The 19602-nt window shown below is 61.6% G+C and overlaps 2 protein-coding genes across 2 annotated transcripts; one reads left to right on the forward strand and one right to left on the reverse strand.

The window, feature by feature from the left end:
* Positions 1-1213: 1213 nt before the first annotated feature.
* Positions 1214-7216, reverse strand: KRT18 (keratin 18). Its single transcript, XM_041476094.1, has 7 exons — positions 6703-7216; positions 6106-6188; positions 4469-4625; positions 4236-4400; positions 3474-3599; positions 2518-2741; positions 1214-1384 (listed from the first exon to the last, which is right to left on the reverse strand). The coding sequence occupies exons 1-7, from the start codon at positions 7153-7155 to the stop codon at positions 1279-1281; spliced, it is 1314 nt and encodes a 437-aa protein (XP_041332028.1). The 5' UTR covers positions 7156-7216; the 3' UTR covers positions 1214-1278.
* A 3124-nt stretch (positions 7217-10340) lies between these two features.
* On the forward strand, positions 10341-17812 carry KRT8 (keratin 8). The gene is made up of 9 exons (XM_041476098.1): positions 10341-11279; positions 12321-12529; positions 13195-13255; positions 13374-13469; positions 13547-13711; positions 15315-15440; positions 15820-16040; positions 16714-16769; positions 16856-17812. The coding sequence occupies exons 1-9, from the start codon at positions 10947-10949 to the stop codon at positions 17047-17049; spliced, it is 1461 nt and encodes a 486-aa protein (XP_041332032.1). The 5' UTR covers positions 10341-10946; the 3' UTR covers positions 17050-17812.
* The last annotated feature ends 1790 nt before the right edge of the window (positions 17813-19602 follow it).

The raw sequence follows: 19602 nt of genomic DNA on the forward strand, positions 1-19602 counted from the left end.
GCACTGACACCCCCGGGCACTGACACCCCGGGCACTGACACCCCCCCCCCGCCACGGACACCCCCGGCCCTGACACCCCCGGCACTGACACCCCCGGCACTGACACCCCCGGCAATGACACCCCCGGGCACTGACACCCCCGGGCACTGACACCCCGGGCACTGACACCCCCCGGCACTGACCCCCTCGAGCACCGGCCGACACCGACAGCCCCCGTCGCCCGAGGCACCACCCGGGCTGCTCGGAACTCCCGGGCACCGACATCTCCGGGCCGTGACACACCGGACACCGAGAAGCGCCAACACCGTCACTCCCGGGAGCCCAGGGCACTGGGACCCCTGGGCACTGACACCCCCGGGATTCCCTTTCACTGGGACCCCCGACACCAGGAGCCCCGCATGCGGGCTCCCCCACACACCGACAGCCCCCAGGCACCGCGATCCCCCAGACACCGACACCCGTGGCAGCCCCCCGAGAGCCCCTATGCCGGCACCCCCGGGCACGTCACCCTCTGGGCACCAACACGCCCGGTCTAGCGACACCCAGGGACTCCGAGACACGGCAACCCCCGGGCACTGACACTCCCAGACGTCTGCGCCGAGATCCCCGGGCACCGACACCTCCGGGCACCGGCGCCCGTGGAACTCCCGACACCCGGACTCCCGGGCACGAAGATGCCCGCGACCCCCGAGCACGGCACCGCGACCGCCGAGCATCGCACCGCGACCCCCAAGCGTCGCACCGGGACCCCCTAGCACCGCACCGGGACGCCCTAGCACCGCACAGCGATCCCCGAGCATCGGACCGCGACTCCCGAGCACTGCAGCAGGACCCCCGCTTCCGCGACCCCCGCGTCCCCCTGGGAGCGGTTCAGGGCAGGACGGCGCCCGGAACTCGGGGCTGATCCCGGGGCCGGCGGGGACAGGGACATTTTGGGGTCCTCCCGGCTGGTTCTGGGAGGTCGATGCCCCCAGGGACCCCGACATGAGCAGGGGGCGAAAGGGGCGTCCCAGGGGGTCATGGGTGACCGGGGGTCGTTATCGGGATGGTGATAAGGAGGGGATACAGGAATCCCTCCCTCCCCTGACAGCTCCCCGTGACTCAGTTTCCTCCCGGTGTCACCCCCGTGTCCCCACCCCCGTGTCCCCATCCCCATGTCCCCCCCCGGAAACACACACCACACATGCCATCTGTCATTCATGGGAATCACCACTTTATTTGGATCTGGAGGGGCTCGGGGACACCCCGGGTAAAACCCGGGGATCCCCCGTGACCCCCTCAGTAGGTGCGGACCTTCACCTCCCTGGTCTCGGTGACCACGCGCTGGGTGGTCCCTGTCCCTGCTGTGGTGGCCGTGGTCTCCTTGTCCAGGGCATCCCTCAGGCTGTGGGGAGGGGGTGTTAGGGGTGGGGGCAGCTAGGGGTCCCCTCCCCATGCCGGTAGTGTCCCCCCCACCAGTGTCACCCAACAACTGATGGAGATGGCATGTCCAGTGGGATGGGCTGGAGTGTCTCAACACCCTGGGGATTGTCCCCTCTGGGTGTCACCACTGTCCCCTGGCTGTTCCCAAAATATTGTAACTGCTGGGACCTGGACACTTGGACACCTGGTGTTCATCCCCTCTGACGTCACCATTGTCCCCCATCCCCAGGCCATCCTGAAGGACAGAGCTGGAATATGTGGTCTCCTGGGATCATCCCCCCTGGATGTCACTGCTGTCCCCTGGCTGTCCCAAAAATCTTGTAATTGGTGGGACACCTCATCACAGGGGTCTTGTCTGCCCTGGGTGTCCCCTCCCCATGCCAGGGTGGGAAGCACCCATACCCAGGGACGGCACCTGGACACTCAGTTCCTGGAATTATTCCTTCCCATCCCCTTCCCAGCCCATATCCCCCCCTCCTCTGCCTCCATTTCCCCCTCACCTCAACTTCCATCCCACCTGAACCCCCCTGTACCTGGATTTCCCCCTAACCTGAACTCCCCCCCTCTGAATTCCGCCCCCCCCCCACTCACTCCCCAAAAACTTCCTCACCCAAGCTCTCTGTGCTCACCTTCCTCCAAAACCTGAACTTCCCCCTCTCAGCTGAGCCCCTGTACCTGAATGCCCACCCCACATTCTCCCCCTGTACCTGAACTCCCCCCTGATTTGAACTCCCACCCCCTGTACCTGGCTTCCTTCCCCTTCTCACCCAAACCGCCCATATCTCAACTACACCCCCAGATTCCCCCCTCACCTGAACTTCTAACACCCCGTACCTGGATTCCTTCCCTCCCCACCAAACTCCCCCCTGAACCCTCTCATACCTGCACTTGCCTCTCACCTGAACCCCCCTAAACTCCTCCCCTTCACCTGAACCTCCCCTGACCTGAACTCCCCCCCAAACTTCCGAACTCACCCGAACTCACCCCCACCCCCGTACCTGAACTTCCCTCTCACCTGAACTTCCCCCCGGCACTATCTGAATTCCTTCCCCCCCACCTGAACCCCCCCGTACCTGATCCCCTCCCCCTGCTAACCTGAAGCCGTCGCCGCCCTCCAGCAGCTGCCGATATGTCGCGATCTCGGCCTCGAGCCGGTCCTTGAGGCCGAGCAGCTCCCGGTGCTGCTCGTTCTGCCGCTGGAGCTGCGCCCGCACGTCCCGCAGCTCTGCCTCGGCCGCGCTCACCTGGAGCTGCACCTGCGCCAGGTGAGCCCCGGCCCGCGCCTCGGCCTCGGCCAGCGCCGCCTCCAGACCCGCGTTCTGGGGGGATCCGGGGGATTAGGGGGGGTTTGGGGGAGTCAGCACCCCGAAAATTGGGGTTGAAGGGGCTCATCCCAAGCTTCAGCCTCTGCCAGCACTGCCTCCAGACCCACGTTCTGGAGGGATTGGGGGGTTAAGGGGGTTTTGGGTGGGTTCACTTTGAGTCTCAGCCTTGACCATGGCAACCTCTAAATCTGTATTCTGGGGTGTTTGTGGGGGAATTAGGGGGTTTTGGGGGAGCCAGTACCCCTAAAATGGGGAGTTTGGAGGATCTGCACCAAGAATAGTGGGGGAGGAGTCACCTCGGGCTCAGCCAGTGACTCCAGACCCGCATGTTGGGGAATGTAGGGGTTTTGCAGGGGTTCACCCCCAAAACTGGGGGTTCACTCTGAGCTTTGGTCAATGCAGACCCCAAACCCGTGTTCTGGGGGGATCAGGGGAGGATTAGGGAGTCTTGTGGGCGTTCACCCTGCCCTGAGCCTCAGCCTCAGGCAGTGCCACATCCAGCCCTGCGTTCTGGGGGATTTGGAGGGTTTAGGGGATGAAGGGTCAAAAATGGCCTTTGTGGGGCTGGAGTTATGGGTTGGGGGTTGGAAGGGCTTTGAGGCTCTGGAGCCATGGATTAAGGGGAGCTAGGGCTTTTTTGAGGGGGATGTGGGGTTGTGAGGCTGTGGATTGAGGGATTTTGGGGGGGTGGGGTTTTTTGGGGGAGTTTGGGGAATTTTGGGGTACCTGGTTGCGCAGGGCCTCAAGGTCGATCTCGAGGGTTTGCAGTGAGCGACGCAGGGCCCCGACAGTGCCTCGTGCCACGTCCAGGTCCTTTGTGCTCTGTGTCACCTCCAGGGTGGTCTCGGTGATCTGGGAGGGAAAGGAGGGGTCTGGGGGGGCCTGGGGACAACCTTGGGGGGTCTGGGGGCAGCAGCCTCGGTCCCACCCACCACAGATACCTCAAGTCCCGGAGGGGATGTGGGGGAGGGAGACCATCTCAAGAAGAGCCAGACTCAGTCATGGGACCCTAATGGGGATCCCACATCGTGGGGTGTGCCCTAGAGGGGCTCCAAACTTGGACCCCCTTGGACAGAGACCATCCCAAAAGTGTCCCCAAGATTGGACCTGGAACCTCCTGAAGCAGTTCACCTCAGGACTCCCCCTGAAAACATCCTGAGTGTCCGCCCTGGACCCCCTGGGTCTGCCACCCCTCTTCCCCCTGGTTTTGTGTGGCTTCTTTGGGGACCTCCCACACCAGCCTGGGGACACTCCCCAAAAGGAGTTTCCCCTTTTTTGGGACTCCCCCAGTGAACCCACATTGGGGATACCCCTATGGAGTGTCATTGGGGACCCTCGGGTGTGGATTGGTGGGGATTTGGGGTCCACAGCTCCCACCTCCTCTGCTTCTCCAGGTCCTTCAGAGTCATTGTCCTGGATCTGCAGCTCCCCCAGGATCATTTCGGAGCTGGTTTTGGGTGGGATTTGAGGTTTTTTAGGGTTCCCTACCTGCTGCCCCCACTGCTTCTCCAGGTCCTCCAGGTTTTTCTGGGCCAGGGCGTCGTACTGAGCCCGCAGCTCGCCCAGGACCTTCCCTAAATCCTGCGACCGCGGTGCGTCCACCTCCACCGTCAGCGCCGACTGCGAGACCTGCGCCCGCAGGTCCTGCACTTCCTGGAGGCAGAATGGGTCAGTTTGGGGCCCCACAGCCCCTCCCGAGCCCCCAAGCCCTCTGGACCCACCTGGTCATGGTCCTTGCGCAGCAGGATCAGCTCCTCACGCAGGGCCTCGATGTCCCCCTCGAGCTGCAGCCGTGTCATATTGGTGTCGTCCAAGACCTTGCGCAGCCCGGCGATGTCGCTGTCCACCGACTGCCGGATGGCCAGCTCTGCCTCGAACCTGGACACGCCACAGGAACGGGGTCAGAGCCAGGCTGGGACACGGAGCTGAGCCAGCCTTGTGCCTGTTCATAACTTTGTCCTTGTCCTTGGCCCTGTTTCCATCCCTGATGTGTCCTTGTCCCCCACCCCCATCGTCAGCCCCATTTCCATCCCCAGCCCAACGCAGCCTTTTCCTCATCTTCATTCAATCCCCATCATCCTCAGCCCTGTTTCCATCCCCAACACATTCTTCTCCCCATCCCTGTCCCATCATCCTCATCTTCATTCCCATTTCCATCCCCATCACAACCCTTTCCCCATCCCATTCCCATCATTCTCATCCTTAGTCTCACATCCATCCTCATTCTCATCCCCATCCTCATCCTCACTTCCATCTCCATTTCCCTTCCCATTCTCATCCTCGTCCTCATCTCCATTTTCAATTCTATCCTGTCTCCTTGTCCCACCCTCATCTCATTTCCATCTCCAGCCCCACCTGACCTCACCCCATTGCTGTCTCCATCCATGTTCTTATCCCTGTCTCATCTCCTCTGCCACCTCCACTCATCCTATCTTTGTACCTGTCCCCATCCTCATTCTCATCCTTCTCTTTGTCTTCATCCCCATTTTCATCCCCTGTTCCCGTCCCCATTCCTTCTCATCCTCATCTCCAGTTCTGTCCCATCCCTGTCTCCATCCATGTTCCCATTCCTGTCCCATCCCAACTCTCACCTACAGCTGTCCCTATCCCTGTCCCTATCCAGTTTCCCATCCCCATTCCCACTCCTGCTTCCATCTTTGACCTTGCCCTCATCCTGATTTCCATCCTCAGCCTATCCCTGTCCCTGTCCACATCTGGTCCCCATTCCCACTCCTATTTCCACCCTTGTCCTTGTGCACATCCCTGTACCATCTCCAGCCCCATCCTCATCTGTCTCCACCCCATTCCCATCCCTGTACCCCTCTCCTTCCCACTCATGCCCATTCAGTCTGCATCCCATCCTCATCCTCACTCCCATTGCCCCGTTCTCCCCCTCGTCCCCATCCCCATCTCCATCCATTTCCACCCAATTCCCACTCCCTCTCCTTTTTCCATGCTTGTTTCCATCCCATCTCCCTCACCGTCCTTATCCCCCTTCCCATCCCAACTGTTTCCATCCTTGTCCTCATCCCCATCTCTCATCTCCATCCCCATCCTCATCCCCATTCACACCCCCATCCTCATCCTCATCCCCACTCCATCTTCATCCCCATTCCTACTCAATCCCACCCCCATTCCCATCTCCATTCCCACCTTGTTTCCAACTCCATTTTCACCCCTATCCCCATTCCATCCCCACCCACCCCATTCCCTCTTTTCCATCATATTCCTACCCCCATTATTCCCACTCCCTCATTCCCGTGTCATCCCTGCCATGTTCCCACCCCCATTATTCCCAGTATTCCCATCATTCCCATTATTCCCATTATTCCCAGTATTCACAGTATCCCGCCCTCACTTGACCCGGAAGTCATCGGCCGCCAGCCGAGCGTTGTCGATCTGCAGCACGGTCCGTGCATTCTCCACCGTGCTCTCCAGGATCTGGGATGGGGACACGAGGACACCCGTGCATACAGGGGACACACGGACATGGGAGCACACGGGGACACGCGCAGATATGGGGACATGTAGGGACAGATGGACACACGGGCATGGGGACACGGACACGAGTGGACACAGGGATATGGGGACTCGGGGTGGGGCATGGGGAGACACGGATACGGGGACACACATGGACACGGGGATGCACGGATGGGAGACAAGTAGAGGGACACACGGACATGAGGGGACACGGGTGGACACACAGGTGGACACATGGATATGGGGGTTACAGGTGAGTGGGACACAAGGACACGCAGACACAGGGACACACACAGCGACGCAGGGACACAGGGACACGTGTCACCGTCACCGTGGCAGGGTGGCTTCCCCGGCCCCCCTTCCCTGCAGGGCCTCGCCCCGGAAAAGCTGCGATAACCCAGGGTGGGGGCGGGGCGGGGGCCTAGGTGTCGGGGAGNNGTTAATGTTTAACACCGACCCCCCCCCGCGCCCCCACCTTGTCCCGTAGCTCCTCTATCAGCTCCCACTGGGGGCTCCAGTCGTGGGCGCTGGGTCCCTTTCGGGCCATAAACTCCCGGATTTGGGTCTCCAGGCGCCGGTTCTCCCGCTCCAGGCTCCGCACCTGCTCCAGGTACGTGGCCAGGCGGTCGTTGAGGTCCTGCATCGCCTCCTTCTCGTTGGCCACGGCCCCGGAGCCCCCCAGAAAGACGCTGCCCCCCAGGCCGGCCCCATAACCGGCCCCATAACCGGCCCCAAAAGCCCCCCCGGCGCTGCTCAGGGTGCGGCTGACGGAGATCCGGGACCCCGCGCCCCCCGCCCCCGCGTACACGCTCGCGGCGCTGCCCAGGGGGGCGAAGCGGCGGCCGGGGACGATCCCGGGGGTCCCGAGGGTCCCGATCCCGCCGGAGCGGACGGAGCTGGAATAGACGGTGCGGCGGGAGAAGCTCATGGGGACGGTGACACGACGGCGGGAGCTCGAGAGTCGCACGGACGGACGCACGGATGGAATTCCGGGCGGGAATTCTGGCCGGGATTTATAGCCGGGAGCGGCCCCACGGCACCTCCCCACGGCCTCGCTCCCGGGAAGGGAAGGTGCGGCTGGAGCCGGCCCAGGGCTTTGTTCCTGCGGGGATCGGCCCCAAAACTTGAGGAGTGGGGTGTGAGGGAAAAGAATCAGCCCCAAAACTCGTGGGATGTGAGGCAGAGGTTTGGGAGTCTGACCCAGAACTGGGGAACGCAGGGCAGGGGAAAGGGAATCAAACCCAAAACTTGTGGGGTGTGGGGTGGGTGAAAAAGGGTATGATCCAGAACTGTGGGGTGGGGGGCAGAGGGAAAGGAATCAGCCCCAGAACTTGTAGGGTGAGGATTGGAGGGATGGGTGCCTGACCCAGAACTTGTGGTGTGTGTTCAGAAGGACGGGATCGACCCCATAACTGTGGGGTGGGGGATGAAGGAATAGGAGTCAGCCCCAGAACTGTGGGACGTGGGACAGGGTCAGCCCCACACATTTCCGTGTCCCCATAGCCAGCCCCACATCACCCTACTGACCTCTGCACTGCTGCAGCCCCTGCCTGACCTGAGACCCCCTGTTTTACCCTATTCCTACCCTGTTTTGCTCCATTTTCCCCTATTTTGCCCTGTTCATATCTCATTTACTAATTTTTGCCCACTTTTGCACCATCCCTCCCTTGCTTTATCTTTTTTTTTTGTCACTTTTTTGTCCATTTCTCATTTTCCCCATTCTTCCCATTCCTGCCTCTTTTTGCTCTATTTTAGTCCATTTATGCAAAATCTTCCCATTTTGCTGTTTTGCCCCATTTTGTTGTCTTACCCCATTCCTGTCCCATTTCACTCATTTTTTGCCCTATTTTGTCATTTTATCCCATTCTTGTCCCACTTTAACCCTTTTTGCCTGATCTTCCCTTGTTTTACCCCATTCATGTCCCATTTATCCCTTTTTGCCCGATTTTGCCCCACCTCTCTCGAGTTTTGCTGGTTTTCCCCCATTTTTTTGCTGTTTCTGCCCATTTCCCCCCATTCCTTCCCCTTTTCCTCCCATTTCCCTTTTCCCCCACGTTTTTCTCTGCTTTGTCCCATTCCTTCCCCTTCAATTCCCCTCATTTTGCCCCATTCCTGCCCAGTTTTCCCCCCTTTTTCCCCCACTTATGCCAAATTTTATCCCGTTCTGCCCCATCTCTCCCCCCTTTTTTCCCTCCTTTTCTCCATTTTCCCTGCGGGGTCCCCGAGGTGCCGGACCCGAGGGTCCCAGGGGGTCCCGCCCGGGGTCCAGCGGCCTCGTCCCTCTTTGGGGACCCCCTGGGACCCCCTGAAGGGCGCGGGGGGAGGGGGGGGGTGTCGGGGCTGCTCCCACCCTGGGCCTTATCGGGAACATTCCGGGCGTTCCCGGTGGGTGACGTGTCCCACCCGTGTCCCCCCGCCCCCCCGTGTTCCCCNNNTCACGGCCACCCCGTGTTCCCCCCGTGTCCCTCCGTGCCTCAGTGTCCCCATCTGATGGCGAGGGGGGCTCAGCTGGGGCCGTCAAGGGTTTAGGGGGTCCCCGCTGCTCCACGGGGGGACTCGGTGGTCTTGGGGGCCTGGGGGAGTGTCCTGCAGGGTCTGGGACCCACCCTACCCCCCTTCGGGGGTTATCTCTGGAAATTCCTTCCTGATAAGACGGGCCGGGCGGGATTTAGGGAGGGAGCAGGAGGTGGTGGGAGCCTCTGGGGGATGGAGGGGGAGCAGATTGTGTCCCCTCCCAGGCGTCACAGGACTGGGGGCGCTTGAGACCCTCCCTGTGGGGCTGGGCTGCTGAGACCTATGTGACCCCCCCCACCCCCAGGTGGAATCTGGATGGATTTGGGAAAGAATGGATTTGAGAAGGAAGGAGAAGAAGGAAAGGAAGGGAAGGGAAGGGAAGGGAAGGGAAGGGAAGGGAAGGGAAGGAAGGAAGGAAGGAAGGAAGGAAGGAAGGAAGGAAGGAAGGAAGGAAGGAAGGAAGGAAGGAAGGAAGGAAGCTCCCTCTATATCCCAACTCCAGGATCCCAAACCCAAGTGCTGACTTGCCCAGCGTGTGCTGCCCTCGTGCCGGGCAGGTCTGGGCTGGAGACATCACCGCACACACTGGCACCTGTCAGACCCACCTGCACACACTGAACTCACCTGAACTCATATCCATCCATCCATCCATCCATCCATGCATCCCATGCCTTTTTTGGGATGTTTTCCCTATTTTGCTGCTGAGTTTGGCACTGGGGACAGGCCCTGGTGAGGTCTGGGGCCAGGTCTGGGGCCAGATTTGGAGTGATGTGGCCAGAGTCCCACGTTGTGATTTGGGGACAGGGGCTGGGGTCAGAGGTTGGGGAACGTGAAGCTGGGGACAAAGACTGGGGGTCAGAGGTCGGGGAAACAGGGCTTGGGGTTTTGGGGCTGGGAAACAGAGTTTGGGGACACAAGTTTGGGCTGTAATTTGGGAACAGGGCTGGGGATGGAGGGCTGGGGTCAGGGCTTGGGGTCTCAGATCTGGGGACATGGGCTGAGGACACAGGGCAGGGGACAGGGGCTGGGGTCCTGCCTTGAGGGACATGGGGCTGGGGGCACAGTTTGGTGCCCAACCAAAGTATGGGGTCAGGGATTTGGGACATGCCATGGGGACATAGTTTGGGATCCTAGGATGGGGACATGGGCAGGGACAAAGATTGGGGGACAGGGGTTGGGGACATGGGCTGGGGGAATAGTTTGGGGCCACAGATTGAGGATGTGGTGCTGGGGACACAGGGTGGTGACACTGGTCTGGAGATCCAGAATGGGGGACAAGCTGGGGGCATGGGCTTGGGTGAGAGGTTGGGGGCTGAGGCTGGGGGGATCCGGACTGGGATCGGGGGTTGGGGGACCCAAACTGGGTGGACAGGACTTGGTGACATGGAGTCAGGGACGCAGACTGGGAGACCCAGGTGTGGGGACAGGGCTGGGGACACTCCCTAGAGAGTGTCGGTGGGTCTCCTCCTCCGGGAGGGGGCGCGGAGGTGGGTGGGGAGCACGGGGACCCGCATTTTGGGTAAGCCCACCCCCGCGTACCCTCCCGTCCCGGTGCTGGCGGATCCCGGTGATCCGGTGGATCCCGGTGATCCCGCGAATCCCATGTCCCGAAGGGGTTAAAGCTCCGGTCCCTCCCCCCGCTTCTCCTCCCCCGGCTCTGGGGTAAACCCGAGAACCAACCCGGGAACCAAACCGGGAACGCGCCCGGAACCCGCCCGGCCGCTCCGCCCGGCCCGGCCCGTCCTGCCCCGACCCGTCCGGCCGGTCCTGCCGGGGCCGCCGCCGGAGCCTCCCTGCCCCGAGCGCGGCCTTCGGCCTCGTCCTGCTCAGCCTTCTCCAACCTGCTCCAGCCGTCCTCATCCTCCTGAGCCTCTTCAGCCTCTTCCAGCCGTCCTCAGCCTCCTCCAGTCGTCCTCGTCCTCCTCAGCTGAGGACCTTCTCCAACCCTCTTCCGAACTTGCACCAATCTCCTCATCCTCCTTCTAACTTTCTCCATCCTCTCTGCAGCCTCCTCATCCCCCTCAGCCTCCCCAACCGTCCCCGACCTTCTTCATCCACTTTCCAACCTCTTTCCTATCTCCTTTCTCAACTTCCAACCTCCTCCCAATCTTCTCCAGCTCCCTCATCCTCCAGCCGACCTCCTTTCCCAGCTCCCAAACCCTTCCCAGGCTCTCTCCAGCCTCTTTTCCCACCTTCCCCTGTCAGATGTCGGTCTCCATCCCCCGGCAGCCGCTGCGGAGCAGCTCGGCCGTTCCGGGCCGCTCCTTCTCGTCCCGCTCCTTCACGGCCGGCCCGGCGCTGAGGATGAGCACGGCCCCGGCGCTCGGCCCCTACGGGGGGCTCCGCGGCGGCTCCGGGGGGCTCGGGGGACCCTCGTGGGTGCCGGGGGCGGGCGGGGGCATCACGGCCGTCACCATCAACCGGAGTCTCCTGGCGCCGCTGGACGTGGCCGTGGATCCTGAGCTGCAGGAGCTGCGCCGGGAGGAGAAGGAGCAGATCAAGACCCTCAACGATAAATTCGCCGCCTTCATCGACAAGGTGGGGCTGGGGGGACCCCGAGGAGGGGTGGGACCATCCTGGGGACTGGCTTCTGGGAGCTCTTGGGACACCTGGGGTCGTTGAGACCCACCTTGGGACCTCCTGAACATCTCTGGGGACTTCCTGTACCCTTGGGGACATTGAGATCTTCTCTGGGACCCCCTGAGTCTCAGCTGGGACGTCCCGAGCACCTTTGGGGACCTCCTGAGACCCCTGGGGACACTGAGAAGCCCTTCCGGGTACCCTTAAGGGATCCGGATCAGCTGGGACCTCCTGAACGCCTTTGGGGACTTTCTGAGACCCTCAGAGACACTGACACCCCCTTGGGAACACCCTGACCCCTCCTGAGTTCCCCAAGGACACGCAGACTCCAGCTTGCCCCAGGACCCCAAATCTCCCCCCTGCCCCCTCCCCTCCCCTCCATGCCCCCCTCCAGCCCAACCCGTTCCCCTAGGGGAGATTTGGGGTAATTTTGGGATTCTGACTCCCTTTCCACCCCAGGTGTGACTTGGGGGTGGAGGTGTTTTTGGGGTGATTTTGAGCTATGGGAGTGCCCCCGACCCTGCTTTCACCCAAGTGTGATTTTGGGGTGTAGGGGTGATTTTGGGGTGATTTTGGTGTGCGGGGGTTATTTTGGGGTAATTTGGGGACGTGGGATGATTTTCAGGTGATTCTGGGGTGTGGGAGTGCTCCTGGAGCCCCTTTTCCCCAGGTGTGATTTGGGGGTGGAGGTGATTTTGGGGTGATTTTGAGCTATGGGAGTGCTCCTGACCCTGCTTTCCCCCAGGTGTGATTTTGGGGTGTGGGGGTGATTTTGGTGTGCGGGGGTTATTTTGGGGTAATTTGGGGATGTGGGGTGATTTTCAGGTGATTCTGGGGTGTGGGAGTGCTCCTGGAGCCCCTTTTCCCCAGGTGTGATTTGGGGGTGGAGGTGATTTTGGGGTGATTTTGAGGTATGGGAGTGCCCCTGACCCTGCTTTCCCCCAGGTGTGATTTTGCGGTGATTTTGGCTGGTTTTGGGGTGCTGTTCCCCGTCTGCAGGTGCGGTTCCTGGAGCAGCAGAACAAACTCCTGGAGACCAAGTGGGGGCTCCTGCGGGCGCAGCCCCCCCCCCGCAGCAGCCTGGGGGGGCTCCTCGAGGGCTACGCGGGGACCCTGCAGCGGCAGCTGGAGGGACTCGGGCAGGAGCGGCAGCGGCTGCGCGCAGAGCTCGGCCACGTCCGGGGGCTCGTCGAGGAGTTCAAGGCCAAGTCAGTGTCCCCAAATGTCCCCCAAATCTCCCGGGTACCCCCATGTCTCCCCAGACCCCTCCACAGCCCCCCAGTGCCACCTTGTAGCCCCCCTGTGGCTGCTGATGCCGCCCAGGCCACGCCTGCAGCCTCCTGGAGGAATTCAAGGCCGCTCTGTGTCCCTGAGTGTTCCCTCACACACCCCTGTGTTCCCATCCTGTGTGCCCTCACCCCCATGTCCCTTCGTTCCTGTGTCCCGCTGTCCCCATGGCCCTCGATGTCCCCAGCATGTCCCTGGGTCTCCCTGTATCCTCATGTCCCCACATCCCTGGTCCAAGCCCTCTCTGTCCCCACATCCTCCCATCGCCTTGTCCCTTTGTTCCCCTGTCCTCACGTCCCCATGTCCTCCCATTCCTTGTGTTCCCATGTTCCCTTGTCACCCATCCTCATATCCCTCCCTGTCCCAATGTCCCCATATACCCATGTCCCCCCTGTCACCAATGTCCTCTCCCTACTGTCTCCATATCCCCGTCCCCATGTCCCCCAGTCCCATATCCCCACGTCACCCCAATCCCATGTCCCACATCCCCCCAACTCCCATCCCCATATTCCCCCTGTCCCTGTGTCCCCCATGCCCATTTCTCCGTGTGCTCCTGTCCCCCCGCTCCTTGTGTCCCCCTGCCCAGGTATGAGGAGGAGATCAACCACCGCACAGAGAAGGAGAATGAGTTTGTCCTGCTCAAAAAGGTGGGGAATCCCAGACACTGAGGGGGGACCCCGACACGTGGGGAGTCCCTGAGACCAAGGGTCTGTTGGGGGGTCCCTGGTGTGCTGGGAACAGGGGGTGACAGTGGCATTCCCACAGGATGTGGATGAAGCCTACATGTCCAAGGTGGAGCTGGAATCACGCCTGGAGAGCCTCACGGACGAGATAAACTTCCTGCGGCAGCTCTATGAGGAGGTTTGGGGGTGCCTGGGATTTGGGGTGCCTGGATTCGGGGGGTGCCCCCCTGCTGAAGCCATCCCCCGTGTGCACAGGAGCTGCAGGAGCTGCGGGCGCAGGTGTCGGACACGGCCGTGGTGGTGTCCATGGACAACAGCCGCCAGCTGGACATGGCCGGAGTCCTGGCGGACGTGCGGGCGCAGTACGAGGACATCGCTGGCCGCAGCCGTGCTGAGGCTGAAGGCCTCTACCAGGTCAAGGTCAGGAGAGCACCCCCTGATGCTGCCCAAATCTTCTAGTTCCTCCTCCTCCTCTTCCTCCTCCTCCCTGTTCCCCAAACCTTCTTCCTCCTCCTCGCTTACCCCTCAATCCTCCTCCTCTCTGCCTGCTCCCCAAACCTTCGTCTTCCTCCTCTTTTCTCCCTAATCCTTCCTCCTCCTCTTCCTCCCCCTGACACTTTCTCCTCCTTCCTGCTCCTTAAAACTTCCTCCTCCTCTTCCACACCCTGAGCCTTCATCCTCCTCCCTGCCCCATCCTCTCTTCTTCCTAATTCTGTTCTTCCCTGTCCTGAGCTTTCCTCCTTCTCCTCCCGGCTTCTCAATTCTTCATCCTCTTCCTTGCTCCCCAATCCTACTTCTAGTTCCCAAGCCTTCATCTTCCTCCCTCCCTGCCCCGTCCTCCTCCTCCCTGTGCCTCAATCCTTCCTTCTTGTCTGCCTCCTCTCTGCTCCCTGAACCTTCCTCCTCCTCCCTGCCCCATCCTCCTCCTTCTTCCTGCCTACCGAAACTTCCTTCTCTTCCTCCTCCTCCCTGCCCCAAATCCTTCCTCCTCCTCCTCTTCCTCCTCCTCATCCTCCTCATCTTCCTCCCTGCCCTGGAGGGAGCGGCTGCTGCGTGGGAGAAATTCTGGCTTGAAACCCAACTGGAGCTGCCACATCCCAGCCTGGAGCGTTGCCCCTGGCGTGGGCTCACCCCAGTCCGGGGGCGCCGCAGGGCAGGGAGGGGCCCCCATCTCCATTCCTGGTGCAGATCCCAGTGCCAGTACTTCCCAGGCTCTTTCATCCCCCGTTTTGGGATGCTGGTGGAAAGTGGGGGCCTCATCCCACTGGGATCCCAGATTCAAGCCCAACCAGACCCATCACATCCCAATGGGAGCCGCCATATCCCGGCTGGATCAGCCCTCCCAGCAGCGCTGCATCCCGGCTCTTTCCTCTGGATTTTTATGGTGCTGGTAGAAAAGTGAGGTTCCCCCCTCCCCATCCCACCAAGACCCTGACTACAAACTAGACCCACGGCATCCCAGCTGGAGCATCCCGCCTGGTGTGGCCACATCCCAGCTCTTCCCTCCCTGGTTTTGCTGTGCTGGGGAAGAGAGGGGTCCTCTCCTCTCCTCTCCTCTCCTTCCTCTCCTCTCCTCTCTCCTCTCTCCTCTCCCTCTGAGATCCCAGATCCCAACTGGAACATCCTTCTTGATACAGGCAAATCCCAGCTCTTCCATCCCAAATTTTGGGGTGCTGGGGGAAAAGAGGGGTCCCCCCAGTCTCCATTCCTCCAATATCCTGGTTCCAAACCCAGCTGGACCCCCCAGATTCCAACTGGAGCTACTGCATCCCTGTCAGGGCATTCCTCCTGCCTCCACTGCATCCCAGCTCTTCCCTCCCAGTTTTTGGGGTGCTGGTGAAAAAGGGGGCTCTCCTATCTCCATCCCCCCAAGATCCCAGCCCCAAACCCAGCTGGACCTACCGCATCCCACCCTGGACTATCCCCCCAAGTTTGGCCACATCCCAGCTTTTTCCTACCAGTTTTGGGGCACTGGTGGGTTTGGGGGATGCCCCACATTGCCACCCCTGTCTGGTGTGTCCAGTATGAGGAGCTGAAGACGGCGGCCGGGAAGCAGGGAGACGACCTGCGCCAGACCCGGAGCCAGATCCAGGAGCTGAACCGGCGGATCCAGCGGATCCAGGCAGAGATTGAGGCTCTGAAAAATCAGGTTTGGGGTCCAGCTAGGATGGAAATTTGGAAGCATGCTGCCTGCGCCTCCCCCACACATCCCCCAGCACCCCCTGGGAACCCCCACACTGGATTCCTGAGGATCCCTTGGGATGTCGTCTGGGAAACGGGAGGAGAGAGTGATGGCTCGGAGACGGGAATTTGGGGGACTGGGAATACTGGTGGGAAGAGGGGGGTAAGAGGTAGTGGGATATGAGTGATACTGGGGAGTGAGGAATGATAGGACATGGAATACTGGGACACTGGGTTTACTGGGACATGGGGACACTGAGGGGGCGAGGGATGTTGGGGTACTGGGGATTTTGGGTCACGGGGACACCGGTCCGGGGAGATCCTGGGCTCAGTGTCCCATCCTGCAGCGCTCTGGGCTGGAGACAGCCGTGGCCGAGGCCGAGGAGCGCGGGGAGCTGGCACTGAGGGACGCCCGGGCCAAGCTGGCGGGGCTGGAGGGGGCCCTGGCCCAGGCCAAGCAGGACCTGGCCCGGCAGCTCCGGGAGTACCAGGAGCTCATGAACGTCAAGCTGGCCCTGGACATCGAGATCGCGACCTACAGGAAGCTGCTGGAGGGCGAGGAGAGCAGGTGGGAAGCCCCGATCCCAAATCCCAGATCCCAGATCCCACTGACATCCCATAACCCACTGCATCCCACATCCCATAACCTCTGGGCATCCATATCTCACAGCCCGTGTCCCATGCTCCATCCCGTATCCCACGGGCACCCCATTTACCATGCCCTTCATCCTGGACACCATGAACATCCCCTGCTCCGTGTCCCATGTGCTGCAAGGATCCCATATTCCATGGGCATCCCACATTCCATACCCCATATCCCATGGACATCCCATATCCCCCATCCCACACCCTATGGGTATCCCATATCCCATGGACATCCCACATCCTCATCCCATGCCCTGTGGTTATCCCATATCCCACCATATTCCCCATCCCACACCCTGTGGGTATCCCATATCCCGCATCCCACAGCCTGTGAGTATCCCATATCCCATGGACATCCCATATCCCCCATCCCATACCCTGTGGGTATCCCATATCCCATGGACATTCCATGCCCCATGTCTCATATCCCATGAATGTCCCAAATCCCCCCCACTTGACCATGTCCCTTATTCCTCTCCCCCAAAAACACTCAGTTTGGGGGACCCCCTCCAACCCCCCCTCACTTCAGCCATGTCCCTTAAATACCACCCACCCCATCACTGATCCTGTTTGGGGGACCCCCCAAACCCCCCCAGGCTCGAGGCTGCTGTGCAGAACCTGAGCATCCACACCAAGCCTTCGGGGTACCTGGGTGAGTTTGGGGTGTCCCCGGAGCCCTCTGATTTTGGGTGGCCCCCCCATGTGCCCCTCCTCACAGCTGCTCCCTCTTCCCCACAGGTGGACTCGGGGGAGGTTTTGGGGCGGGATTTGTGGGGGGATTTGGGGGGGCCGTGGTCAGCTCAGGGTACTCGGTGCCACCTCCGCCCCCCGAGAGCACGGTCCCCCTCAAATCCCGTGCCATCGTCATCAAGAAGATCGAGACCCGTGACGGGAAACTCGTGTCTGAGTCCTCCGACGTCCTGGAAAGCTGAACCCCCTTTCCTGGGGGACCCCCATTCCTTGGCCCGGCCAGCTGAGTGAGCCCCCCTCTTTCCTGAGCAGACCCTGAATCCTGACCTCCTGGGCCCCCCTTTCTGGGGTGCCCCCCATGTCCACACAAACTGAACCCCCCCTTTCCCAGGGGGGTCCCCCATGTTCCCTGCCCTCCCAGGGTGTCCCCCTAAGTCCTGGCCAGGTGAACCCCCTTTCCTGAGAGGGGGTCCCCATGTCCAGCCCAGCTGAGCCCTCCCCCTTTCCTGGGAGTCACTCTGTGTCTTGGGGGGTCCCTCATGTTCAGCCCAGCTGAACCCCCTTTTCTGAGGTGGGGGGAGGGTCCCCCATGTCCTGACATTCTGAGCCCCCCCCAAGTCCCCTCTTTCCTGCTCGGGGGGTCCCCCCTAGTCCAGGGCACCTGAGCCCCCAGAGTCCCCTGGGGGTTCCTGTCCATGTCCTGGGGGGATCTTTAGGGGGGATCCCCCTTGTCCAGGCCAGCTGAGCCCATTCCCTTCCTGGGGGGTTCCCCCATTCCCGTGGGGGTCCCCCATGTCCTGACCTGCTGAGCTCCCCCCTTGGTGTGTCCCCCCTCCATCCTGGCCCCCTTCCCTGGGGGTCCCCAGCTCCCGACAGGACACCAGGCACCCTCTGCTGACAACCTGAGCCAGTGCCAGTGCCAGTCTCCCCCGGGGGGCTCCAACCCCCCCATTGTCCCCTCTCGGACTGGGGGGTGGGCACTGGGGGGTCTGGGCCTCCCCTGGGTGTTTCGCTTGCTGCTGGAATAAAACCTTGGAAATTCTGGAGTGTTGATAATTGGCGGGGGGAGGGTGTGTGGGAGGGCTCATCCCGGGCTGCCTGGGGTGTTTTGGGTTGCCAGGACAATCTTGGGGTGCTCGGATCAGTCTGGGTGTGGTGGGATCCATTTTGGGATCCCTGGTGCTGTTCTGGGGTTCCTGAGTCTTTCTCGTGGGACTGGGACCAGTCTTGGTGTTCCCAGACCAGTTTTGGGGTCTCTGGGTCTGTTTGGGGGTCCTAGAATCTGTTTTAGATTGCCAGGACCCATCTGTGGCTGCCAGGACCAATCTTGGGGTGCCCTGCTCCCTTCCTGGGGTGCCAGGACCCATCCCAGGGTGCCAATACCTGTTTTGGGTTGCTCGGATCTCTCCCAGGTGCCAGAACCTATCTTGGGGTGCCCGGTCTGTGTCGGGGTGCCAGAACCCATCTGTGGGTGCCTGGCTTTGTTTTGGGGTACCAGGACTCATCCTGGGGCACCAGGGTCTCTCCTGGGGTGTCTGTGACCGTGCCAACGTGCCCGGGTCCGTTTTTGGATGTCCAGCTGTGTTTTGGGGTGCCAGGACCCATCCTGGGCTGTCAATATCTATTTGGGGGCACGAGGGTCCCTCCTGGGGCGTCGGGGCCCTTGCAGGGGTGCCAGGACTTGTTTTGGGACAGCAATCCCTGTTTTGGGGTGCCTGGCTCCTTTCTTGGATGCCCAGGCCAGTTTTAGGGTGCCTGTGCCCATCCCGGGCTGCCTGGGACCGTTTTGGCATACCAGGACCCATTCCAGTTTTGGGGTGCCAAGGTCCCTTCTGGGTTCCAGGACCCTTCTTGGAGGGTCTTTTTGGGGGTGGCCAGTTCCCTCAGGGGGTGCCAGGGCCCATCTCAGGGTGCCTGGGTCTGTTTTGGGGTTCCCGGATACCCTGTGGGGGGACAGAACCAATTCCAGGGTACCTGGCTCTGTTTGGGGGTACAAGCACCCGCCTTGGGGCGTCAGAGCTCATTTTGGGGTGCCTGGGTCTGTTTTGGAATGCCAGGGTTTGTTTTGGGGTGCCAGGACCCCTTTTGGGACATCAGAGTCAATTTTGGGGTGCCCGTGACCCTCCAGGGGGGATTTGTGGGGTCCTTTTCTCTCGGGGTGCCACCGCACCCCAAAACCCCTGGCTGCCCTCCGGGCCCCCCCCTTTTGGAGCGGCAGGGAGGGGGGCAGCAGCCTAGTTTGGGGGTCCCGGCCCCCCCGGCTGGTTTGGGGGTGGCGGGGTGTTGCCCGGGGTGTTTGGGTTGGTGGGCACGGGGCATGGAGCCATTTTGGGGGACTCAGAGCCCACGGGGGGAAGGGGGACCCCCCCAAAATCGGCGCTGCCCGCGGACTTTGTCCCCCGTTAATCATTAACCCCACGGGGCCCGGCCCGGGAGGGGGGGAGGGGGGGGTTTGGGGCTGAGAGCAGATTTGGGGGTCCCTCCATGGGCTGGGGGGTGGGAGTGCCCGCAGGGTATGGGGGCGTTGCGGGTTTTGGGGTGTCCTCCCCCCCCCCCCCCAGTTCCATCCGCGGGCCGGGGGGGTGACACCTGGTGCCCGTAATTAGTGCCAGCAGAGGGTTAATTAATGAATTCACTAATTAATTAAGGAGCTGGGGGGGCGCTGCAGTCCCGCAGCACACGGAGCACCCAGGGCTCCCCGGTTCGCACCCCAGGGGTTTTGGGGACCCTTCCCACATTTGCGGGGGGAGGGGTGGTCCGAAACTGGGGGGGGGGGGGGGGGGGCTTTCCCGAGG

Source organism: Pyrgilauda ruficollis, unplaced genomic scaffold (genome assembly GCF_017590135.1).
Source record: "Pyrgilauda ruficollis isolate IOZ18807 unplaced genomic scaffold, ASM1759013v1 scaffold377, whole genome shotgun sequence".
NCBI classification, from domain to species: Eukaryota; Metazoa; Chordata; class Aves; order Passeriformes; family Passeridae; genus Pyrgilauda; species Pyrgilauda ruficollis.